The 27962-nt window shown below is 34.3% G+C and overlaps 1 protein-coding gene across 1 annotated transcript; it reads right to left on the reverse strand.

The window, feature by feature from the left end:
* Positions 1 to 457: 457 nt before the first annotated feature.
* On the reverse strand, positions 458 to 27771 carry LOC123713400 (follistatin). Its single transcript, XM_045667030.1, has 6 exons — positions 27408 to 27771; positions 17582 to 17773; positions 15092 to 15301; positions 4132 to 4347; positions 3545 to 3766; positions 458 to 2658 (listed from the first exon to the last, which is right to left on the reverse strand). The coding sequence occupies exons 1-6, from the start codon at positions 27466 to 27468 to the stop codon at positions 2588 to 2590; spliced, it is 972 nt and encodes a 323-aa protein (XP_045522986.1). The 5' UTR covers positions 27469 to 27771; the 3' UTR covers positions 458 to 2587.
* Between the last annotated feature and the right edge of the window lie 191 nt (positions 27772 to 27962).

A 27962-nucleotide genomic window follows, 5' to 3' on the forward strand; every position in this document is an offset into this window, starting at 1 on the left:
TTTATCGAAGAGAACGCTCTTTAAAAGAATGTGCTATCAGAAGAAACAGATCTAAGAGAGCTACAAGTTCTATCGCCACACGATTTTATTGTCAGTAAAAGTCATAATTTTAAAACGGCTTGTGTGGTAATTGCGGATTTAGTTCTTTCGGATTTAACGCAAAGTAAATTAAAATGACATAAAATAAAATTATATTAATAGCAACAATGTCAAGATCACTTAAATTTTTTTTTAAATGTGTTATTAAGATGACCGATCGAGACCATTTTATACTTACCTTACAAAAGTTGTACGAATATAAATTTAAAGTATTGTGATACAGCAAGTCCTCCAGACCCTACGGTCAGGATCATGACATTGATGATCCCCTGAAGATGATGAAAACATAAATGCGCTTTATTTAGCGATTGTCAGAAACAAACATATTTTTTTAAAGGGGATGAAATAAAACCAGAAGTCCGTGTAAAATATTTATAAAGAAACAAGGAAAATATATTATCATTTTAGTGCGTTAACAATTTTAGATGTCAACTTAACTGAAACAATATAACAATTTGAGTACGCTTACATCCAAATGTGTATAAACTTGCATTTTCATATGCGCAAATGGTGCTAATTCTGAAGGCACGTGTAAAGATTTCGATTTTGTCATTTGAAGGTTGACACTTGACACTTTGATTTGACATACGGTTTTACTAGGCTCTACTTTGAACTCTTAATAGAATGAAATTCATTGTGAACGAATTATAACATTTGTAATGCTGCTTTGTAGCTGTATAATAATTGAGAATTTTTTTTTAAGATATCGTTTGACCGCATAGAATTAACACCAAGTGAGCATTATAACTATTCAAAACGATAGAGGACCTGCTGGAGATCCAATTTAAGATAAAGACCTAACACGCACTTTTACACAATATGTCGCACTATAAACAATTAGAAGAGTCAGTTGAAAACGGATGGTAATGCCGCTATATTGTTGAACTATAGAAAGTAACTTCTGGATCACAAAATTAAAAATTTAATAAATTGGTTTGCCGTTGGAGGTGAAGCCATAATCAACATTTAACTATATAAATAGCTAAACGCGTGGCAAAGTTACATTATTGACCGTTAGAAGCTAGAGCACAGTTCTTGACGTAGGCACATTATCATTTCATGAAAACATCGTAAAGATCCGACAAGATATCGATTCGGTATATAAGGTTGGACAAATGAGAAGACAAGATACGCCAGTACTATCCGGTTTCTACTGTGTTTTGATTTAGTTAGACTAAAGTGGACAGCTAAACTACGTAAATTTTGATAAATAATTTACAATATATAACATTAACGCCTACTAGGAAAGTAAATTATAAGTTTATATATTAAAAAGACAGTTAAAAACACACTTCTACCGGATTAAAATAGGTTAATCATTACGCAAGATACATGACAGGTTCACATTTAAAATCGACCTTGAATTTCTGATGAATAGACGCATTTCAATCCGGTAAATTTATAAAAAATACTTGCGTAAAGACTATTATGAAAATATATATGAATTCATACAATGCAACTATTATGAGACCAAATACTTTTGAATGAATTTATAACATCTTTGGATACATTACATTTAGAAGAAACGTTTCAAGTAGATTCAAAATAGAGTATTGGGGAGTAAATTACTTAAATATAACTCCACCACTTACAGCTAAGCGGGACATCAGAGTCTTAATAAAATTAATTCGCAAAACATTCATACATTATCCCTGAAACATTTGGAAATAAATAAACGTAACGCTATACTAAAATTAACATTTTCGAAATTATCGTTCTAAATCTTACGTACACATAATACTGAAAGTATTCTATAATAATATTTTAGAATTTCCAATGATCGCGTTACAATTTTATAATACAAAACACAACGTAAATTTCACACAAATTTCAATAACATTATTGCACTAGATCATTATAATTCATAACTTAATAATAAATATTGCATAAGCGTTAAGTAAAGTTAACTCTAACTAAATGTTAGGTATATTAAAATGTCAGTTCGATGAAGATCATCCTTTAAGGTTGGTTCCCGTGACGTCACCAGGACAGAAATATAATTTTCTAGAATACGAAATACCTATCATAGAAGTACCATATTGTGCTAACTACACGCCTAAAGTAATATTTTGACTAAATATTAAGTACGATTTGGTGCTCAAAATTTTAAAATGTTAAGTTATCTACAGTGTTTTAAATTTTTACTAAGTCTAAATTACGCTTTACAACGCTGTACCTGGCCGATATTTACGGAAGATTAAAAATAGGAATAAAAAGTTATGTGAGTCGACAATTGTCAAAGTCAGTTGTCAGTGCGTCGCCGGTGCCCTAAAACTTCCTAAACAGATACAATTCAATTGCAACGACTACAGAATATCAAGACGATTGTTTATGGCTAGATTTTTAAAAATTCGTTTAGAGAGACGACATAAGTACCAATAAAGTTTCAAATTAAAACTAAAGAACTGACCAAATATGTTGTGTTGAACTTGAAGAACATTCGAAGCCTTGAATGCTGTAGATTTCAACCGGACAACAACACGAGCACTTATAGAACTCTTGTATCATCTTTTTTGCGTTTCCCATGAGTCACAACATTGTCCGTGATATTTTTGCTACCTGAAACATTGACAGGGAAATATAAGAATAATTATGAATAATATGTTATTATTATTTGACGGAGAAATAAACTATTATACTAAATAAAATACTCTCTAGGCCCGTGTTTGCCAACCTTTTTTGAGGCATTCTCAAATTTAACAACCTTAGCCTTTCTAAAATTCTTATTCCCCCCTATGTAAAATACACAATTTTCAATATCAAAGATTGTACGGAACATTAAGAAATTTGTTCACTCTCTTGGTAAATGATAGGTTTGTAGGACACGTAAGTAATTTTTCAAATATATAACATAAGAAATTTTCGATTCAAATTGCCCCCTGTGGGAAGTGGGACCCACATTGCGATACACTACTTTTGATTAAGTATTGCAGTGTAAGAACAGTTAAAATGTGTATGCAATGTATGAGTTGCCGCTAATATGAGTAACCCGCTTCACTGCGATATCGTCATACCCTGAAATGCCCTATCGAAGTAATTCCGCCTAAGGATATATATAAGACTTCACGACCACATTATATTTACTTGTTTGGAAAGCCTGGTCATGGATCCCCTTTTAAGTTGGAGGAACTGTTCATCATCCTACTTGTACACTAGTTTCCAATATCCCATTACAAAAATAATATATTTTGCACATAGAACTTTTAATACAATTACGAATAGACAAGTATAATATCTAATACTATGTTAATATAAAATATGTTTTATATATTAATGCAGTAATAATTCTTAATATAATTTCCTGAAATATATTGCTTAGTGCGCAGAGAGAGAGTCCTTGCATACATATTTTTTTTAATATACGTATATTATCCACAATTAAATTACCACCTACAATGGAGCTGTGAAAATCGGCACATTTTTACTTTAATGTCTAGTAAAATACCTTTACAAGGCCCAGGATGCAGGGGATCAACAACGGTCCCAGCATGACAGGCGGCACGTTGTAAACGACACCACGAACCATAAGTCCTAGCGTCAGTACCGCAGAGTGTTCGTCTCGCGCCGCCGCCGCACGCGCCGCAAGAGACACAACGAGCTTCACTCGCACCTCCACGTACGCATCTTTGTCCCGCACCACAATATATGGACGCACATGTAGCGTTTGCTGCAAGATACAAACACACATATAACCGTTAATTGTCTATATCTATTTTAAATGTCTGAAATTACTCAGTGAATAATTCATTTTGTGTTCGATATGTTTGTCGAGGAATCCTTTTTAGCCTTTAAAGCTACATAATTACTGTCCAAGTTAATAAAATGACAAAATTTAAGGAGATCTCGAACAAATTATACAAATATAGTTCACTATTGAACATTAGAAATACAATATTGATTCAAGAGTCCAAAATTACGATTTTAAAATGTTTGATATTGATTATTGATATACTTTTCACAAGTTCATGTTAAAATTTTATGAAAATCCGCCACCGAAGAATACAAAATTTACCTAAAATGTTTAATAATCACCTATACAAGCGCCTTTATAAGCAAGAGGTAGTGCCTTTCCACGCTCGCAGGCAGCCTTTCTCAAAGCGCAGGCTCCAGCATATGTACGGCCATCGACGGCACAAACTGGCGTGCCAGCGACACTGCACGCGCCGCATCGCACGCAATGAGGACCCAACTCGGCGTCCAGCACGCAACGTTTGTCGCCGCCACAGCGTACTCCTTCACAGCTTCCCACTGTAAAGTCATTTTTAAACTGATACCATGAAACAGATTATACAACAATTCATATTTTTATATCCGGCCGGCCGGAGCCGGCCTTTAAACTAAGACATGCCCAATAAAAAATAATAGTACTTAAAAGGTTTGTTAATAAGAAAACAAATCAGTGTTTTAATAAAAGTAATTGACTCTGTCAAATTGTGTACATTCATATGGTGTATTCAGTATCGATGAATCTTACAACTAAAATACATTTATAATTGCAGAACAAATAGATTTCCAGAATGGAGTGAACTATCCCTCAGGTTACGCAAACAAATATTTCATTCCTGATAAAAATCAGGAGGGAAAACGCGTAATGTAACATAATAACGGAGTAGAAATCGGACAAACGGGCGAGTTCTGTAAATATCTGACACCTTTCCAGTTGATTGTATCGCATTGCGGTTTATAGACGATAGTTCGTGTGGTCTAGACAGCGATCAAGACTCTTGAGCATAGATTACTGTGTTAATCGGTTGCAATATAACACTTGAGTGAAATAGGAATTTAGTCCTTGATAAAATATCGACTGATAAACACTTTCACGTTATTATTTTTTCGTATTGCGTTGCCACTGAATACGGAACTTGCGGACATAATATTTTTATATCATCACTATCAGCCATTCCTTTGGGTCTATCTTTGGACGTCTCTCTTCTCCTACAGGCATGACGCGTTTTGCATCAATTTGTTGCCTGCTTTGTGATGTCGTCGGAGGGACAGACGGTCTTTTGTTCTGCCGTGGTCGTTATTCTTCAGCTTCAGGCCTTCAGGTTCATCGGCTCAGGTCTACGCGGGCTATATTGCCCACCCACCTCAATTTAAGGTAACGTCATCGGACATCTTGGTGACATTATTAAGAAGCAGTTATCACTGTAGAATTATAAATAACTTAAGAATGCATTTAACCAATGACCACTAATCCATGCATTGAGTAGGTGCTGCCAAAGCATTTAAAAACATAGTAAATTAGTGGCGCTACAACCATTTTAGGTCTGGGCGTCAGATCTCTGTATCTGTTTCATGATTGTTTGACTACTAGACAAGATCAGCCTCCTGATACACGCCGCCGAATTTTTGCGTTGGTGGGTTGGTTTTTTGGTGCACAGCCGGGGATAGATCCTAATACCTCAGGGATGGTAGCCACACGCTGACGCCACTAGGTCCTGCTGCTCTTGCCAAAGCAGCTCAGCAGTATACAATTAGCTCATAATCTTTAAACGTAACACGATCTTATTCATTCAATGTTATTTATAAAGAAACTCGTAAACAAAGTCGTTTTGAATATTACGCCCAACATTCGGGTGCAGAACATAAAAATATTTCAATCTAATTGCAGTTCACTGACACGATCTATAAAGTGATTCATGTGGTATATAAATTCTGTATTGTTACACAAGACAAACACTTTTGAATTTTACGAGCTAACCTCAGAAATTCCTGAAATACTGTTTGCGCATTCGAATATTTTGGGAAATATGCTATTATTATCTCGAATGGCCTACTGTTGCCAATAGACGGTTACCGATGCAACTGTTTTGCATTAAAGCTTAGCTTATAACTCTAAATTATTTTTTTGCGATATTAATGTGAATACAAACTTAACAAATCACCATTATATATTAATGTTTATGTGCGGAAACATGCCCAAAGAAACATTTTACTAGCTCACGTATCCAACTTTATTTAGAAAAGATGCCCTTATGCTGGGATGATAGGAACGTGCTAGATGTTACGTGGAATGGCAATCCGGCAGTGGCCCAGTGCCTAGGTCTTAGGTTGCCTTATAATTCCGCTAGGAGGCGACATCGACAGCGAAAACTAACCTCTCGAAGAGGGCACGCATGACACAACCAATGGAAATAATTAATGAACTGCATACGTTAAGAGACGTGTTTAGTGAACCGTTTAGTGAACTGACAAATGGTCTGCATCATGTTCCTGTTCCTTTACTGTAAGAAATTGTCATTTTGTAAATATTTTAATCTATTACTGATTAATGTTGTGGCGTTATGTGTGTTTATTGTTTTGCTAGCTTATTTTGTTAAAAAAAAGTCGCCAAGTAAACCGCGACCGACGAAATATGCGAAACAAACAATTTGCATACAATTTTAAAACTTATCATTATTCATGCGTAATCTTTGAAGTTTGAACCAAGATTCTTATCCACGCATGCCTAAGAAGAACCATTAAGTTGACGTTATCTCTGACTGAAATATTATAAATTATTCTGAAACCAGAACACCGGTTTTGGCCCTGCTCCGAAACCGACGTTGTGACAATTATATATTGTTAGATTGAAATATGGAATAAGTGCGGAAAACTTTGTTTTGTGAAATCGCGTTTGCGATATGATTTAATAAATTCTATGAGATAAATTTATGTATTTTCGTGTAACTAAAAATAAGTGTGTTCCTTTTCAACAAGGCAACTTAAACCGACATCATATATAATCATATATGATGTCGGTTTAAGTTGATAAAATGTTTGTGAACCTAAAATTCTGTGTAGTATAGGCAAAATTCAGGTGTTGAACTAAACATTGGACATAAATTTTGGTATAAAATTAGTAATTTCTTTAATCAAGTAACATAATAAGCATGTTAAGTTAGCAGGCATAACGACTATAGCAATAACGAATCGAAACATGATACGCGAACATAAATTTCAACCAATAAAGGCCACATTTAAACCACTGAACATTCGTAACAGAGTCATTAACTTACACGAATTGCGAAGTTGCATTTCCTAGAATTACACAATTACACATTTGTTCTAAGCATTGGTTTCGAAATGGTTTACCGTACGAATATTTGTCAAAACGCCACGTCTAACACGTCTCCCACGCAAACTGTAAATATAAATTACAAATACAAATACTGAATCATTTGTTCCCAATAATATTCTTTCATAGGTTTGTACAATTGTGTTTTTGGACACACACACAATTGTGTCCAAAAACACAGTTTTTCTTGTGTGAACAAATTAAATTTAGAGCAGAGATGGCCTAGCGGTTCCAATGTGAACTCTCATCTCTGAAGTCGTGGGTTCAACCAATGGACTTTCCTTCTATGTGCGCATTTAATGCGCGTTTAGTAAAAACGTGAGGACATGTCTCAGAATCTAAAAGTCGACGGCGTGTGTCAGGCACTGGAGGCTGATCATATACATGCCCATTATATTGAAAAATGATCATGAAATAGATTCAGAAATCTGAGGCCCAGAACTAAAGAGGTTGTAGCGCCACTGATTTTATTTTAACTACTTTAACTTTATTAATAGGTATAAATTTATACCTCAATAGATGTAGGGTTTTGTAAATCGTAAACCAATTTTTAGGGATTGAACTAAGCTTTTCGCAGTGTTTTAGCCATAGAGTCGCGGAGAGAGAATTTTAACATTGCTGTAGAGATGCCACCTCCGAGTATAAATAGGATTAATAACATATATACCGTGCCCTTACGTTATGTGTTCAATCAATTATAATAATAAAAACTACACTTTACTAACATACTATAAAACTACAAATCAAATGGGTGTTTAATTATTGTTATTTCTAGTACTTCATGTTCTGCAGTATGGACCTCTTTTCGGTAAAGGCCTCCTAAACGTTTCATTTGTATGTTCCTCTTCCGAGTATAATTAGGATCAATGAAGTACCTTGTCTTATGTTGTGTTCGATTAATTACTGCTCTATATATATTACAAAAATCGATAACAAACACGTCAATTTTAAAGAATTTTAAAACAAGAACATTATTTGGAGGCTTTAAGAATCATCGCTGTCAGTCTTCCATAAGTTAAAAAACCTACCAATCTATACATATATTATGAAATTGACTTTTTTGTCCGGTTAAAACTATAACGCGCTTATCTCAAGAACTATTTTTTATCGTTAATTTTTATTGTATAACATTTGTTTTTCCATCATTATAATATTTCCCTTCAAATGTTGTGCACACTTGTCATTGATGCACCTGCATGTTCTGTGTTTTTGTATGTCATGTGTTCCCTGTGTCTGTTTCGTTACTGTGTATATAAAACTATTGCTTCCAATTTCAAAATTAATTTCGTCTTGATTGTCTATATATTTATCGTGAGTATGGAGCGTGAAACTGCAGGGCACATGGAGTTTCAAATAAAGAATCAAACGGCAAAAGCAAAATATTTTTGCGCAAGCCATTCACATAAGTGACGGGAGACTACTGGTTGCGGGCCGGTTTCCATAATTGCCTCTGGGATGTCATCCGAACTACAGAATAACCACTACAGGTACTAAAGCTAAAATCATATGTTTTCAATGAGGTTTCCGGCAGTAATTGCCACTGCTATTTTGCATTTTTCATGTGTATTGCAAAAGAAGTTGTTTTTCCGACGTATAATATTTAATCCTGAGAAACGAAACATTTATTTATTTTATTTATTTACTAGCAATTCCCGGTTTCATTCGCGTACATACCGATCTTGTGGTACTGGAAAGTCTACTAAACTATATATTTTTGATATCATAAAATATTTATTTTACTTACTTTTTAATTACTTCCTTACACATTGATAATCTAATCAATATACAGATTTTACTTTACAACGATGAAATTATTTTTTAATCAGTCCAGGAAGTTTTAGCTTGAATTTTATATTCAATAAATTGTTAAAAAATGAAAAATGCTAAACTTTCTTGTATAATATTAAAGACAATATTTATTTGTAGAATTTTAGTCTCTTAGAACTTCCCTATACACAGTTTTGTTTTTGTTTTGTGGCAGCAAAATAATTTGTGTTCTGGAATTACGACTAGGCTTAGGCCAACACACAATTGGTAAAACATACTCTTTGTAGATATTGATACGTTCTATAATACTGTACACCATTTTTTTGTTTTATTATTAACTTTTTCCATAGCGCACGCGATGACAGATTTTTTATGAATAATTTTTTCACACTTTGGGTTATATTATGGCATTTTTGTTAGGTACCCCTATTTCTTTTAAAAATGATATATAGCCCAGTCAGTGAAAATTCAGCTTTTTAATGGTGAAAGAATTTTCGCTAAAGAAAGAAAAATTCGGTCCAGTACTTTTTGTGTGAAAACATTACAAACATTAGATATAAAAACATAAATGTTTCCTCTTTATAGTATTAGTATAGATTCCTAAAACATTCATAAACTATCCTTACAATACTAAACCATTACGATAATGTCGAAAAATACAATAAAATACGAAATACATAAACACACATTATCGTGTGATATAATGTGAACTCTGCGTATTTATGATGATGTCGATATATGTATTTCTAAGTAAAGTATTCCTAAAAATTTGAACTAGCCAAGCGATTAGAAAATTTTAGATATTATGAATGGTATAATATTCGGCATTTCACATAGTAAATGCACGTTCCTTAGCGACACTGATATAAACTATTTGTTTACATTTCGCTAGAGACGATGGCAAGCGGCCGGGTGGGATGTCTTTGATCCCTTGGAGGATGTGCCGGGCTTTGGTATGGAATGCTACTTGTGTGGACACGTTAGCCCCGGATAAGCACAAAAGCTGGAGTGGCCCCAGAGCAGGCGGAAAATAATAAACTGCTCAAATATAAGAGTCTTTGGTTTTGTTCCCTTTGGAGTAGCGACTCTTGGTACATGGGGTTCAAGTGCACAGGCGCTAATATAGATTTAAGTTGACTTCTAGTAGACAGTACCAGTGACTCTAGAGCTGGGGCTTTTCTCGCTCAAAGAATAACTATCGCAATACAGCGAGGAAATGCTGCCAGCGTCAAAGTGCACTGCCAGTTTTTAAATTTGTTTTATTTTAAAATTTATCTTTTTTTATATTATTATTATTACTGTAGGTTAACAATATTGTGAATACTGTATAATTATAAGATGGTGACTCAAGTAACGATTCTATAAATAAGCTTTGAAAAAAGTTTATAGAAATATTATTTGTACCTGCTGTAGGTACAAAATCTTCTATTTCTTGTTATTGTACTTTTATTGCTATTGTAATATACAATGAATTAATAAGCGTAATGAATTATTGTATTAGTATACTGTATCATGTCAATACTCTAATGTCAATCAATGTTCTAATGTTCATAAAAATATCTTAAACCGTTGATTTGAAACAGGTCTGAACTCTGAAATTAAAAAGAAGCTTCTCGACTATAATCTACTCTCAAACTTAGTTTTCCTTTGCATGCATGGAAACTGCATACATGCATACATGGAACTTGCATGTTAAATTGTCTGTTCCGCTGACCAACTTCTCAACGCAAAGTGACAGTTTTAGGAAAATTGAAATTTATTCTGTCGTTTAAAATTATTAACACCTGCATCTTGCACAGAAAAACGTGTGCAAACCAGTAACAGATACGTGTGGCAACATTGTTGCAGTGGCATAAGCGTCACCGCAGACAGGGTTCATGTGAATTCAATAACATAAAACTATAAGGTTACATATAAAGGCAGTTTTTGCCACGCACCACCACTATGTGGAACCAGCTGCCCACTGAAGTATTTCCGTACCAATGCGACTTAGGGTCCTTCAAGAAAAGAGCGTACCATTTCTTGAAAGACCGGCAACGCACTTGCGAGCCTTCTGGCAATGTGAGTATCCATGGGCGGCGGTATCACTTAGGATCAGGTGAGCCTCCTGCCCGTTTGCCTCCTATTACATAAAAAAGAACATAATATATATTAAAGGATTATCTTCTCGTAATCGTATCTTCGTAAAGATTTTCCTTCACCGTTCGAGAGGAAACCGGCTTGCCTTAGACCCAAAATGTCGAACGCGTGTGTCAAGCACAGACTGATCACGTTACTTTTTTTGTATAGAACAGGGGGCAAGACGCTCACCTGATGTTAAGTCAACCCGTCGCCCATGGACACTCTCAATGCCAGAGGGCTTGCGAGTGCGTTGCCGGCCTTTTAAGATTTACAAATGATCAAGAAATAGAAACAGAAATCTGAGGCCCAGAACTAAAAAGGTATAATAGCGCCACAGATTTTTTTGTAATATTTTCTATAATCGTTGTTGGTTGAACAATATTTCCTGATAAACCTAGACTTTATGGGTTATATACTAAGATATTATGGGTGTCCAGCGCGAAATCTGACTCCCGTATGGTTAGTCCAATACGTTTTTAAAGCTCGACTTTTCACTAACACAGTCAAGACAGGCCAAATAGGCAAGTTTTTGCAGCCCAGATGTTATGTTTCCTTTCGTTAGGCGCTGTCATATTTTCAAAGTCACTGGCATAAGGACACGAGCCTCATCTGATGTTAAATGATACCGCCGCCACTCATATACATTCCTAATGCCAGAGGTCTCGCGAGTGCCTCCTTTTAAGAATTACTACGCTCTTTTCTTGAAGGAAAAAAACTTTAGATTAAAAAATTTACTCTAATAGGAAGTTTAGATTAAAATATTATTGTGTATCTCTCTACCTATGTATATTATGTAATAAATTCGCCGTTATATGTAAATATATCTGCTATATCAGAAAGATTTCAGTTGCATATCAAAGTATATTATTTTCTCGATTATCCGTTGTGTAGTTTTACCTAGCTTATACATGTGTTAGAAGGCCCTAATATTGCCTGTCTACAGATGTTTACGGTGTGATATTGCCGATTCGTTGTTTGAATAACAAAAACTTAAATTTATTGATTGTATCAGTATTCCACTTGATAAAGAAATTAATTTTGTTATACCTTTATGTATACGCAAGAAGAAACTTTTTGCGTACCTTAAATGTGTTAAGCTTCGGTTAACTATGAACTTATAAATAATATATAGTAAGATATTATAAATATATAAAATTCGTCGTAAGACATACATCGCATAATACTTTAAACTAAAATCCTGTTATATCTTTAGAGATAGACGAGAGATAGCTCCAAGCAAAACATATATTCTGTTCCACTATAATAAATATTTACTGAAATATCTATTTTTTATAATAACTAAGTAATCCTCTTTATAACACGGTACTCTTATAACGCATTTTGGTCTTACGCTATTTCAGTTGTATAATACAAGTATTCTCCCATATAACGCGGGGATTTCACACGTTACATTTCTGTATTGTGAAATGTATAATGATTTGTACGCATATATAGGAAATATATGCGAACTTTAACGAGATACGTTAAACGTGAATTTATGTACATAACGCGTCACATGGGGTCGGTCTATAGGGAAAAGACTCCTACAAAACGTTTCCTTTAACGCGGAACCAATCTACCGTGTTATAGGGGGAATTACTGTACCAATAGTCAAAAGGTATTTATTATTATTTTAAGTTTAAAACTAAATCAAATGTATATCTGAGTTATTATTACATTACTTCAATTGCACAAAAACAAAATAAATTCAGCGTTGTTCCAATGAATGACTCTGCCTTTGTAATAGCATTTGTATCGTATTCCAACTGTATTTAAGTACATTTTACATTATCTAGATGACCTGAAGACACACCCATCGGTAAAAAAATAAGTTGCAAGACATGAAAACATGGAGGTCAATTTTAACTATATGCATATTACAAATGCTTTAGAAAGAGACACATATTTGATGAGAAAAATCTGTAAAACACAAACTTTTCTTTTCGCATTTATATATCTACACCACACATATATAATGCATTTTCTACAATATATATGTTACCTTCTAAAATACATGACAATTATAGTGAACATAAATCTTACAATAAAATAAAATTACATAGTCTTTTCCCTATAGACCGACACCATGTGACGCGTTATGTACATAAATTCACGTTTAACGTATCTCGTTAAAGTACGCATATATTTCCTATACATGCGTACAAATCATTATACATTTCACAAATTACAGTTCCAACTACAAATGTTGGTGTTTAATAGTATATTTATATAATTCGCCCACTACTGAATATCGAGGTCTATAAGTACTGTTTACACCGTTGCATTCGTGAAGAATTCACTATGGTTCTATGTCAATAGTCAATGGAGATATAAGCACGAACGATAGTATGGGAGTGTCCGGTCACCATCGGACAGGGATTAATGTACTGAGCTCGGAGTGAATAAAACAAAACCCGCTCTTCCCTCCCTAGAAGACAGACCATAATTACTATGCTCCATTGATAGCCTCAACTCGATGTCTGATTAATAGCTACCATTAAAAACATCTTATAGAAAACTTTTATAGACACGAGGATACTGCCCTATAATTTAATGCAAAAAACATATTGAAATATCTAGATTCAAGATGTGGGAGACCGCAACGAGATCGCATTAAGTAAATGGCGCTATTGTGGTGATGATTGCTAAGTTTTGTAGCGATGACTCGCGGGAACGAAACTCGGGTTTCTTTGACAGCGGCTGTCATCTTGATATTTCGGAATAAAAGGACTCGATCAACGATCTTTTAGTTGGATATGCGGTCATTAACAGCTATGCACTTTGCATCAAGGTGTACGGGAGAATAATGCATTTTCGCGGAAACGCAGTTAATGAGACCGCGTGTTCGCAGAATATAAGACGGTCTATGCTTTATGAAATTTCGCGCTATCGCATATGTAAGCACTTAACGATAGGTAAAGCAAAGTTTAATAAACACTTCAGCAAATAAAATCCAGTGGCTTTATATCCGTCACGATCTCAGATTTATGTATACGTGCCGCTAATTTTTCCAATAGCCAAGTATCCAGCCTTCTATGCCTGATGCACACTGATGATCAAAGGTTTGATTTGTTTGACAGTTCCCTCAAGATGTTTTGTCTTCACCGTACTAGCAAGTCTTAATTGGCATAGAACACATGGCATAGAAAAGTCCATCGGCGTGTTTGGAATACATGAACTTGAGAGCTAACTTTTAACGGTAGAGAAACACTGCGAATTAACAAATAACATCGATATCAATGATCAGTGAAATCCAAAGTGATTACAATCTACCACGTCGGTATGCAGCAGGAACTCAAAATGGTTCACGTGAAACGGAACGTTGAGAATGATAGATGTTGTTGCTATGAGAACGGTTAGACTATGAATAATTCAAATAATTAATACGTCTCGCGGTACTTGTTTCTACGTGCGATTATGATTTATAAACGAAGAAATGAATTAACATCGGTTACGACTATCACGTTTATTGCGTTCAGTTTAATTTATTGGACATTAAGATAGCAGGTAAAAGGAATTCGGCATAAGCTCTGATTATAGCTGATAATGGAGGTCGTATAACCCTTGTGTAGTATGTAAATAATTAAATGAATTCTATTTTTGTATAGAAATAAAATGTTGAAAAATAATAAAATACATCAGAGGCGCACAGCCGGGATTTGAACCTCGGTTTGTTAATTTATCTTTAAAACCTAACATTATTTTATCATATGCTATATAATACATAAATCATTATACATTTCAAAATCTTCTTAAAACTATGTCAACTAAGCCATACGGTTTGGAAACAATCTCGCCTTTCTTACATCATACAGTCATTTCCAGTTACAAAATTACAATAAGATCGCAAAGGAATAACAATAACCCTTACAAGGATCTACGTCAGGAAGGTAGTTATGGCGTGAAAAACAGCAAATACTAAAAGACAAAGATGAAGTCTTTTAAAACTAAATATAGAAAAAATAAGTAGATTATGAGAGAAGAAAGAATTTACCTAAGTTAATATCATCATTTTTTATGGAGTAGGCAATACGAAGTTCTTACCTCGACAGGGTCCAGGGTAATCCAACGTCAAATGCTTGGCTGGACGTCTACAGGCTCTTCGTCTGAGCCGGCAAAGAGATCGATAAGTCTTTCCATCGCTTCCACAAACGGGACCTGCACGGCGGCACGTCGCTGCGCACACGCATCTAGCTCTGCCACCTCTTACCACGCACCGTCTCCCCGCACCACATGCCACACCGGCGCAGGATTCTGTACAAAATAAAACATATATAGTTAAATAGTGAACAGGTAAGGTGATTGGAAAATTGGGAGTAAATCCTTCTTAGACTTAAAAGGATTTCCTAAGTATCTATCTATCTAGATAAAAGGAAATAAACAGAAAAACAAATAAATAAGACCAAGGAGTTATAGCGCTAATGATTATTATTTGATTAAAGGCTGGCAACGCGCTGACGAGCCTTCTAGCAATGAGCGAACTTGTGAACTGGTAGTAAATGTAAATTTAGAATAAATTTAACATCTTTTCTGTTGACTTCAATAAGTGTACATGGTTACCTATATGAATAAAATAATATCAAATGGGCCTCCTGCCCGTTTCCCTCATGTTACATTTAAAAAAAACAATTTACACTACTTACATATATTTATATTTCATAGAACTTTAGATTCAGATAAAATTACCATTGTCAAAAACTATCGTATTTATTTCTAAAATATTTTTTAATAATTAACAAAGTTTTATTTACGTTCAATACAATTGAATATTGTATAGTCGTAGTTCTTTTGATTTGATAACAACGGTTTCGGTTATCAATAATGTAATTTCATATTTAGTAACAAACATATCCTGAACCTTTTTACATCTCAATAAACAAAACACTATCATCTCCGTATAATCTATGCGACTCGCTATTTCCCCGTACTATAATAGTGATTAAAACAGTTACTATAGAACAGCTGAACGACCGCAAAATGGAGCAGTTTACGGATTATTCTCCAAGTCCTCTCATTACTTGAATAGAGCTTCCCCATCACCGGTTCTTAATAAGCTATTGTTGAAAAAGCGATTTGTATAGTTGAATACAGTTTCAGGACACGTGTGACTTATTGAGATCCGGTCCTAAGGGATTTTATTGGCTTGTCTGTGTTGTGGTTGTAGTATTTAAAATACATTTTTTCATCGCTGTCGCGTTAAATAGTAAATTAGTATTGCTTAATATATGAAAACTAAAAGTACAGAAGACACCATAAAATCACTAATCGGTTTACGCTTGATGCCTCAAGGGCTACAGCACAGTACAAATCTATAAACTAAGAGTTAAATATCGATACTAAAACATTACAACAGAGATAAAAAAAAACTTTTTATACTTTATAATATTATTGTCTTAAATGTATGGAGCGAAACAATGACAGGTTGACTAAAAATACCTTTTATGGGCCTTGCCTTGCAATTTTCGGGTGTTATTTTATGATTTGAAGGTAAATAAATAAGACACGGAACATTATATAAGGTACGAAGAATGGATCGTATGCATATGACGTTTTGCAATTAGCCTCTTTGAAGAACATTTGTCGTTTTGTTTTACCACTTTTTTTTAATGTCTAAACGCAGTGAAACTATGTGAACAGAACCGAAATGGCCTCATTGAATCGCTAAGGAAATTCAATAACTTATAAATAATCAATTAGTACAATTCCATTAGTCAGGTTTTATGAAATTCTCACGAACTTTAATCAAAGCGCCGGGAATATAAATATAAATGCAAATTATTTCTTCAACTTTTCGTTTTCATTAGTTAAAGATAAAGTTAGTTAATTTTCATGTTTCACGATTAACATTTTTCCGTTTTTTAAGGGGAATATTTACTAACTAGGCAAGATTGTATAATCGGAAATACTCCTTCACCAAGGTTTATTGCTCTCATAGAAAAATTGGCGCACGCCGTGAATCATCCAAAAATAGTAAAAAATAAATAACAAACACACGTATTATTTTATAATGTAGGGGGCACGGGTTTGGAAGAGATGGTCATTGAGTACACATAACATATTAAATACTGGAAGTATTTATTAAAGTGAAAATACAATATAATGTTAATGTATGCAAATGTTTAATTGAAGGTTCATTAAACTGTTTTTTCTAATTTAATAAAAATACAGGTTATGTATTGTATATTAAAATAAATAAAATGAATTAACTTTGATTTATTTTGTTGATATTAAATGTGAAGTTTACCGTTCTCAGTCCACGGTTCCCTCATCTTGTTTTTTTAATAATTCAGAACAGACACAAAATTTGTAATATGTTACCGGAATAGCTAACAGAATAAGCTGCCGCGAGTCGTGATAGAAGTTTTTATATGGATAAAATAAATGAATTCCAATTAAAATAATAATAATTTACGCTTTTCAGGAAAACTATGTATATACATTTTGCTTAGAGAATTATAGAATTTCTATTCACATCTATATTTTGTCGTCAATAAAACACGGAAAACTTGAATTTTTTAATGAGTACGTTCTTACCAGCACAAGCAGTACAGGGCACGCCACCAGACAGCGCCTTGTAGAAGAATATCTCGCCGCTGTCTAGGTCTCGTGGACTCCACGCGGCCGGCGCTCTAGCCCCGCCCGCGCAGCATTCCGCCCTACCCACGCGGAGCGCCGCCACAGAAGTACACCTACCGCCACGCTCCATTCCGGTCCAACAAATCCCGGCTGAAAGTTCAGACTATTTAAAACGTGTTCTCGTATAGATTTTACACAACAAGCTTCTTTGACAATACAAGGAACAAACGATTACATAGAATACAGCAAAATATTTTTATAATCACAATTAAACCCGTAGACTACATGAATCAAGTTAGAGAAGGATTACCATAGATCTAACAGAATATATACAACTGCAGTTTCATGATATATATTACACTTCCGTACGCCAATAAAGGTCGTAATATCTCAAGACTTTCCAGCTTACATTTTAAATAGGAACGCTAGTCGCTAACAAAAGAATAAACGCTTTCGATTAGTCAAACAATGAAATAGGAAATGTAAAAGGGGAACCGAACAAAGTCAATAAACTTATAATTTATAGAGTTTAAGAGCTCACGAGGGCTACGCTATGTACTGATTGTTTTTACTCACAGTTTCGTTAATAACGTGCCAGACAACGTTATTTAAGATTTTTAGCAATCTAAGGTTTTTAGTACGATATTATTTATTTTTAATATCATGCCAGCATTTGTATGGGAAAACCATAGTTAAAACGATTTTTAATTTTTAGCCTTTTTTAAAGGCAGCGTTTGCCGACACTACTATGTGGAACTCTGCTCAGCGGTGTATGTATTTCCGAACCAATTCGACTTATAGTCGTTCAATTCTTAAAAGGTCGGTAACGCACTAGCGAGCCTTCTGGCAATGTGAATGTCTATGGGCGGCATCGCTTAGGCGTCATGCCCGTTTGTTAAAATAATGTTTTTAATGCTACCTTACTCGGTCCATAAATAAGCGAATATTCCTTAAACGGAAACCGTCCAAAAAATAAGCATTTCAAAAGAAAATAACTTTCGCAACAGCTCATCAAATTGTCAGTCAAAAACCTTCATCTTGATTCAGACTGGCCATAAAAGCGCAACAGTTTACAATACAGGAACAATGTATGTATATGTCCATATTCAGCATGGGTTGGGATACTCGTTCCAAAGTTCACAAGATGCGTATGGGATTCCTGAGTGAGTCACGACTCGCGAGTCCGCTAGACGTTCGGCAGACGCTATTTTTCATATCGTCTCGTACATGGTCAGACAATCCATTTTTCCTCTTAAGCGCGTTAATTTTAAAATATTCAAACGGCTTTAACTTCTTTTAGCTTAACATGAACCGAGAATTTTATTTTTTATTGCAAGCACCCATGAAATCGTCTTTCGCTCGTTAACAAATATGTATATTTGTTTTCAGAGCACTCTAAATTCTTTTAGCTTTCATCTGTTATTAATAGTGACCGTATGGTTAAGGGGTTTGTAATTAAATTTATGTTATATATAATTAGTAGTAGCATTTATTCAAAGTATTTACTACAGTATTTGTTACAATCTATATATTATAAAATACATGACAATTATGGTAAATATAAATGTTACAACAAATTAAAAAGGAAAATTTAATGTTATACTTCCAATTTTAGAACTAGTAATTTTTTGCTTAACAACAATAGCCTAGCAAAGTAGCGAATTAGGTAGCAGATTTAACAACGCAATTTTAAAACTGATCAACCCACTAATAATACTGATGCGGTTGATGCAACATTGTCACAGAGTTATCGGTAGATATATAATCTATATGTTGTATGGTATTTCAAAACCTGACTGAGCCACGCATACGCTGCCTGGTCACCAGACGTGATTTTTTTTACATTCAGGGCATGCATCCTGAATGGGCATTTATTTTTGTTTAAAATTACCTGTTGTATTTGTGATCAGCGGTAAAAATGTAAATGAAACAGAATAATAATTTTGATGTCGCGACACGCGGGCGTTGACTCGACGTATCAAACTGTTATTGTTATTATATAGGAAAAATAAACCTTATTTGTAAAGATAAAGTATCAATAATTTGGCAGACCCAACATTGCGAATATATGCTATACTCGTAGATTACTAAAAATATTGACGTCATATTCAAAGACGTATTACGAAACAAAATTCTTAGATAGTTCCGTCATATGGCGCCAATTTCGGCTCCGAAGCGGATCTCAAACACATGCCTAAATTTTTTTGCATTGACGCTTTTAATATACGAACTATGAACGTTTTTTTTTGTTTAATTACATACAAAAAATGATTGGAATTTTAATTATCTATCTATTTGAATAAGATACATATTTAATATTTGAATGATCATAACTACGATTGTTAAAAGTATACATCACGTATTGTCTTTTGATAGATTAAGTGTCAGTTGAGTTTTAATGTCAACGTCAAATTTTTGATTTTAAATTGACAATTGATAACATTCAACTTTACACAAATTATCCTAATGTAGTAAATTAAAATTACTTTAGACTTTTGGATTACATAAATAAATCCACAGACAAAAAATTCAGCGCCAAAAGATTGTCAAGCATCCAAGAATAAAACAAATATATAAAAAATCACATATTCAGGTATAAACGTATTGGTTTGATGCAATATAAATAGAGCAAAAGTAATGGCATTTCTGTCCACTACTCCGTTATTTGTGGCCACATAAATGATCCGAAAATAGACAAAATAATACGCACCGTTTGTTTTCATTCTGTCCCAATATTAATATGTCGCTGCCTGGTCACGTCAAAATATATGCATTTCCAAAACAAACTACTGAAATCCAGTTTCCAGTGAAATCAAAATATTTTTCGTTTACTCATACAAATATTCGCCAACCAAAGTGTAGGTAATTTTGACAACATCTTTGTTGAAAATTGAAAATATCTTACAAATACAAAATAAATAATCCTTATACCTATCTTATTTCGGCCATACAATGCGCAGAGGCATTGAAAACTTGGAGAAACTGGCCATGGTTGGTAACATAAGGCAAAAGATCACGTGGCTGTTGACCAACCAGATAGACCGATCAAGTGAAAGAATCATCTCTCACTACGTATTCAAAACTGTACACTGTCATAAGAGAGGCGTTGGACAGAAACCGGTGAAAACAGATACTCCACTCCAGATGCTTTGTTGCTGACCACGACGGTGAAATATGAAAGAGACATCACACCAAAGAGAGAGAAAAAGATACATTGGTAAACTCCCAGAATGTTTCCGATCTCCAGATTATGTTTATTTGCTTTCTAAAATTCAATTTTAATGATGATATTAAACATGAAGCGGTATTCAATCTGTCATTAAGTGCTACCCAAGGTGTGCAAAGTAATTTAATATAGGGGAACGTAAAACTTTATAACCCAAATGTTATAAATTAATTCAATAAAACATTAGACATTCGCTAATAACTTTTTAATTACATCACAGCAAAAAACAGTCTCAACTTTACGGTCTTAAATGAGTCATAAAATTTTTACATTTATAAGCGCGTGTCTCTTAACGCTGTGGACGTGTGTTCAAACCCTGACAGTGCACTAATATCTCTTTTATGTAATGTAAACAACGTTAGGAAAGTGACTCAAATATTAAAGACAACCTGGCTCACCTACTTATAAATAAAAGAAAAACAAAAAGAAAACAAATGCCATCCGTTGTGTGTGCCATTTTATGAAGTGTTGATACGCCACTAATTTTTATTTTATCTAGAACGCGTTGACTGCTTAGACTCTTACGGTTTTTTTGTTAGTAGGTAGGTTAGTAAATATACCTGCCCTAACCCCACGATGTCGTAGTCTGAAATAGGTTTTTGGGTCAGACAAGGGACACAGACAAATCCAAGTCTGGGTCAAAAGTAAGGGAGGCTTATTTAAAATTGTGATTGTCTGGTAGCCTTCAGCCGACCTACTTTTTCTTTGAAGGACGTATTTAAGCAGGTGTCTGGAGGAGTTTTGCATAATACAGTTAAACCCTGTCTAGCCGTTTCATTATAATATTGAATTAATTGCTGAAACTGATTTTACGACGACAAATTTTACATAAATTATCCTAAAATGATATCGAAATAATAATATATTTAGTAAGGAAAGATTTTTAATTTTATTATGTAATAAAATGGCGAAATTAGCTAGTAGATGTGCAGAGTATTCTCAGTTCTGTACGTTAAAACTTATACCAATAGATAATTCTATCAATTAGTTATAGAACCTATTTGGCTATAAAAAAAATGCGAAGAATTTAAAAATTTTGTTTTTATGAAATGTTTTTATAATACATTAATCGGTAAGCTATATTAAGGGATTGACGTGAATAGAAGTGAGATGGAGACATGCGTATGTCTCCGTCTGTCACTTAGTAAGCATACAAAATACTCAAATATCTATGAAACCCTACATTTTTACGTGGTATATTATATTACGGTAATCACGGTAGAGAGAGACAGAGATATATATTAATGAATGAAAATTCTTACGCTAAACATCACATTTAAAACGGATCGTAATGTTTACGTAACGTTTTAAGAATTAAGTAAAAAGCAAAATTGTTTTGTGTATGGGAACTTATGTGTTGATTTCAAATACTAAATGTATAGGAATTTCTGACAGAGTGCCAAAAATCTGATGAATGAGAGTATGCAACAAATCATTGTTATTTGACTAATTGATTAAAAGCGAAATGTTGAAGTTTTGTTTACCGTATGGAATTCATACTGTTTATCACGTAAAATATGTTTAAATAGAATGTGTTTAAAACCTTATGATATTCCTCTGCTTTCTCTACACTCCCATCCTCTCTAATTCTCTCTGGGTAGTCCGTCAGCCAGCTAAGTTGCGGATCGACACTACCAGATCTTCTCACTCCAGTCTCGGAGGCCAAGCTCACTTTGGGTCTTTGCGCCAGCGGAGCAGCTAATTAAACACCTTTTTTACTTCATAAAATGCTCCTGCAGGTTGTAATTGGGAATCGACAACTATACGGTACCCTTGGTGGTGGCTGAGGAGTGCCGAATGTTACAAAACTGCGACTTTCCCAAAATCTCTATGGAGTAAGGAGTCTATGTTCTTCCTATAGCCTAAAGGAGTACAACTGTTTGAAAATTAAGAGTGTTAGGCAAAGTCCTGAAATCTGCCTAGTGGTTTTTATTATTTTAATAGTAACTTATGTCACTGTACAATTTCATAGTCTCATGAGTGGTATGATCATTGACATCAATTCACTTGGCTATCTTATCTCGCGATATCGGAGTCTGAGTATCATCCAATTAACCACTTACGTACTTTGTAAAGGAAAGATACCTTTGCCTACTAAGATATCGTTCAGTCAATTATAAACATTTATTTTGTACCGCATAATTTTTGTATGGTTTTGTATGCTTGCCGTCTTGGCTTTGTAACTGTTATCGAGATGTTTTAAAGTCGGAAGTTTATTCATTTAAGAATTTTAGGTGCTGTAATAGGTGTATATAGATGGTTTTTAAAAGTATTTGTTACGGAGTGCACATTTTAGTATTCAGTTTAGTGACGTCAAAGAATGTATAAACGATAAAATTAACGGTGTAATTGTAATAGCCGAATTGATCGTTGCAACGACAAAGAAATAATTATTTAATTGTAGCCATATATTGACAGCGCAATTATGTCATTATCTGCCATATCATATGGCATTTAATTATTTATACATAACTATACTCATTTAATCATGCTACATACATATAATTTGTATTTATAATTTTCATAGTAATAATAAAAATAATTATAAAATTACTGAAAACAAATTTCAAAAGTTTGGTCCCTGTGGCAGTGTACCTTTAACGCTGTGCAACATTTCCTTGCTGTATTACGATACTTATTCCTTGAGCGAGGAAAGCAGCTGTTCCGGGGTCACTGGTACTATCTACCAGGCGCCAACTTAAATCTTTTATAAGCGCCTGTACACTTGAACCCGAGCTCAAGCGTCTCTACTCCAAGGGGAACAAAATCGAAGTTGAGGGAAAGATTCTTATATTTGTGCCGTTTATTATCTTCTGCCTGGTCTCTCTCTCTCTTCAAATCATTGGGATAATGTGCATTAAATTGCATAATTAAACGACGCTGATTATACTGCAAAGTAAGGTACAGATTTGTCTCTCTCCATCCCAGAGAAATGACAATTTGAGAGAAAGTTATAATGGTGATACAAGATTACGGTAAGTTTATCGTTCAAAAACTACAAGACTTCAGAAACTGAGCCAACTGAACCCATCAGGCGTCTTGTTTTGAAAATATGTAAACAAATTTCACGGAATTATTTGCACGCGTCTGCACATAAATCTCGGAGGTGATTGAATGCAGATGCAGTGTGCCCATGCGCATAATTCAAAAGACCAGGAATCGCCGTTTGGCATGCAGACGGCCGCGTTCATTCCAAAGCAATAAACCGTTAGCGACGTAGTATACATATCGTACAATTTGTATTGTAACATATGTCTGTACTATACACAAAGTATATTCAACTGTCATAGGATGCGTTGGCATACCTTGGGACCATTAGAGCACAGGATGTGATAAACTGGTTAACTAACGTGAATAGCTAAACTGCAGAGCGGTTCGGTAACGACACCGATTTCTAATTATTGGCATTTAACAAAGTGCCGACGTTGCAACAAAATTATTTTGCACGGAATATTGAAGTTTTCTTCCGTCGAGTTTAAATTAAGCCGTTTGGATGTAGGTTATCGACAATTTACGGCACCTCACTAGCCCGCAGGTGACACGCTCGTCGTCTTGAAACATTGTCTCGGCGCCGGGCAACCGGACGACCCAGCTTTTCGATATTTATTTACACATGCAAATGCTTGATAACAATACTATTTTGCATCGAAATGGTCAATCGACTATCGTGAATTGGAAATCGTTTGAATAAGAAATTCCTGACCTGAGATTTTTTTTTTTCGAGAGATATATTTTTTAGCGCGTGTATTCCACACGTTGTAATGTAACAATTATCAACCTTAATATATATTTATTTTTATTTGAGGAGTATTGGCCTAGTAGTGTGAACGTGCGACTCTAATCCCTGGAGTCGTAGGTTCGATTCTCGGGTCTCGGGACTTTCTGCCTATGTGCGAGTTTAACACTCGCACGTTGAAGAAAAACGTGTCAGTATTCTACCTAATAGTAATCACCATAGAACAACAATACAAAATAAATCTGAGACCCAAACCTCATGTCTATATCTCCATCGGTATATCAAGCGTAAAAGCATGTAAAATGAATATTAAATACCGCCCGTATTCAATAAATAAATGCCTCATGTATAACTTGCTTCCGTTTAGTTTTTTGCTACTGCAGTAAAGTAATTACAAGAAAATTGTTGGCGTTTTTATATGATAATAAAATATCATAATTATATATATAATTATAATGATATTTTATTATGAAATATTGATTACGCGAGTTCACATTTAGGTCCATTTTCCGATTCGTATTTCAAATATCACATGATGGCTGTCAAATATGTCAAACTTTATACAGAAAAGTTAATTTGACAGCTCCTGACAATAGATTTAAGATGTTCTACATAGTCAATGTTGTATAGTCTTTATTTTACGGTGAACACGTATTTTTATATTTCATACATTGTAGTCTTGTATAATCTTTATTTTACGATATATACATATTTTTAGTAATTTCAAAAAATAAAAATGACTACAGGTGGTGGAGATATTTAAAATTTCCCGTTTTGAAACATCTTTTATTTATTAAATCCTTCAAATCTGTTATATGTTCAAACACCAATATATTTTTTATTATAAACCAGTGGCTTGACTAACTGTATTTGCTGTATTGTATTCCTATAGATTTACGAGTACTTATGAACTGGACAATCAAAATGAAATAGTGGAAGCGTTGGTTTGACCACTCTAACGGATGTTTTGCAGACAGCCGCCGCCGAGCCATTTACCTAACTTTAATACACTCATTTAGGCGCTAACTACCACTAATTTCACTCAAACATTCATGCTTTTAAGGAAAAAATATTTAAAATATCGATTGTATTTGGACGACTTGTAATAGCGACTATAATTACGTGGGAGCTGTTCTTACGTAAATTTCATTCTATAATATGTATTTAGTAGTCATTAGAACGGATTATCCATATTATGATAATTTTTAATATCATTTATTTAATCTCTTTCATGCGACAACAACGACAACTCAGCCCTGTACTCTAGGGCTGAGTTGTCGTTTTACCTGGTCTAAATAGGATCACGTATTTAAGTTAATTTTATAACCGTCGATTTCTGTATATTTCTGCTTTCCTTAAAATATTTTATGGATATTTAATTTAAATATTTTATTTTATTCCCGAAAGTAGATCGGGAATAAAATGCAGGTTTTCTTACGATATTATTCGTACGCACAAGGGTTACTTTTAAAAAAGGAAATCCGCAGTAATACAAATACAATACTGCTGGTTGTTACAATCTTCGCTAGGTTAAGATTTAGTTAGTGAAAAGAATTGAGTGATATAGATATATGTATTTGATTGTGATATTGTTCTCTACGAAACGCGAACGTTAGCATAAGAACTAAACTCACAGTTAGTTTTTATATATTTTTTATTTATTATTATATTGATTTAAATACTATTTCCTATATGTATTTAATATTGAAAACATGGACGTCATTAAGAAATTATTCTGAGACATTTAAACTCGCAATAATAGTTGATTATTGTGTAAAAATACTGTTATTTAGCGATGAGATCAAGGAAAATTATTAATATAATAATTTATATGAAACAATCTATCTTAGATTGAATCTGTAGTTACAGCGTAAGAATAAAACCGTTCTATACACAATAACGTAAAGTTTCATATATTGTATTGTCTCAAAAATTAAAAACAATCAACTAATCTATAATGAACTTAACGAATTCACTACAAAAATGTTTGGGAAACTCCTTGCTATTTACAAATATTCACTGCAGGGTTTGCTAAATATTATATTTAAAAATCTTAAGTTTATTTGGTTATTCATTTAATAGTTTAAATATGCCTAAAAATGTAAAAGCAAACTGTCTCGTGTAAATTTTACCGAAGCTTTAAATTGCCAAAACAGCTTGGTTAATGTTTTGGTCTGTAATTTTTATCTTATTAAAGAGTTGTAAGATTGTGACCCTATGTGCCCGTATCGGAATAATAATTTTAAATATACGCCAGGCAACATATTCTCTTGGCAAAGCAAGTAGCTTTTACCCTGTATTTATAATAACTATTATATACATATTGGGTAGAAAAATTCGTTGCGCAATTCGATTGCGTGTAGTATAAATATGATATAATCTTTATTTTGTAATACACAATAGGCTATAAAATTTAGAAGAAAATACAATTCGCTAGCTCAATGGAGAGGCGTTATATATTGTCTTTATAGATACATTAAAAAAACTTTATTATACATTAAAACACTGGTAATTAGTTTTTCTATTCTATAGTATTTTGTTATCGAGGTTGTGTGATAAAAAACTTAATTAAATATTAAACTATATTTAAAAATTCAGTTAGATATTTTTGACTAGATTGCTACTAAGGGCGCGGAATCGATTTAGATTTTTCTCTAGTCAATGTAGGAAAAAACATCGCTGAAAATTCTACGCAGTAAAACGTTTTTAATATTTTGTTACTTGGACATGTTAGGGCAAACAACAAATATTGAGGTAAGAAAACACTTTTATCCCTTTATACTTGACAACGAAATTTTGAAAGTAATATAATATTTTCTCACCTGCTGCCGGGCGCGCAAGCACGAGCGGCAGCACGAGCAGCGGCAGCAGCGGCAGCCGCATGCTCCCGGTCGCGTCACATGCCGGCGCGTGCGGCGCTCTGCGCTGTTCGCCGGCCGCCGCGGGACTGCGCACGTGCGCGCTCCGACGCGCCACTGACGCACACACCGCTACGTTTGCCAGTTCAAAAACGGCCGGATTCAGCTGATTTATACTCTATGCTTTTTAAAAGGCACAATTTAATACACTAGTATAATTTTCGCTATTTATTTGATTAAGTTCTAAAAGTTTAACACAAGCGCGCCGTTTATATCGAGCACCGCGCGACAGAGCGCGCCCTCTTACCACCGGTGTTGCCCTATCGGGGAATCGTCGCGGACTGAGGTGAGCGCTGCAAGTGCACCGGAGTCGTCGACCGTAACATCGCGCGTCTCGGCCTTCCGTCTCCTAAGAATGCGCTGCAGACGCGACCCCCAACAGCCACCAAACCTCGTGCCATCCATTCATGCATCCATGTTTATCCGTAGACGATAAAAATAAAAAAAACGTTAATGCGA

This window comes from Pieris brassicae, chromosome 8 (assembly GCF_905147105.1).
Source record: "Pieris brassicae chromosome 8, ilPieBrab1.1, whole genome shotgun sequence".
NCBI lineage: Eukaryota > Metazoa > Arthropoda > Insecta > Lepidoptera > Pieridae > Pieris > Pieris brassicae.

Bases quoted from the DNA above. Each gene is read 5' to 3' on its own strand.
- LOC123713400 (XM_045667030.1), bottom strand. From the start codon at position 27,468: ATGCGGCTGCCGCTGCTGCCGCTGCTCGTGCTGCCGCTCGTGCTTGCG. The intron at 17,774-27,407 runs GTGAGAAAATAT...CTGAACTTTCAG, and splicing joins GCTTGCGCGCCCGGCAGCAG to CCGGGATTTGTTGGACCGGA. The intron at 3,767-4,131 runs GTGATTATTAAA...TGTATCTTGCAG, and splicing joins TTATAAAGGCGCTTGTATAG to CAAACGCTACATGTGCGTCC.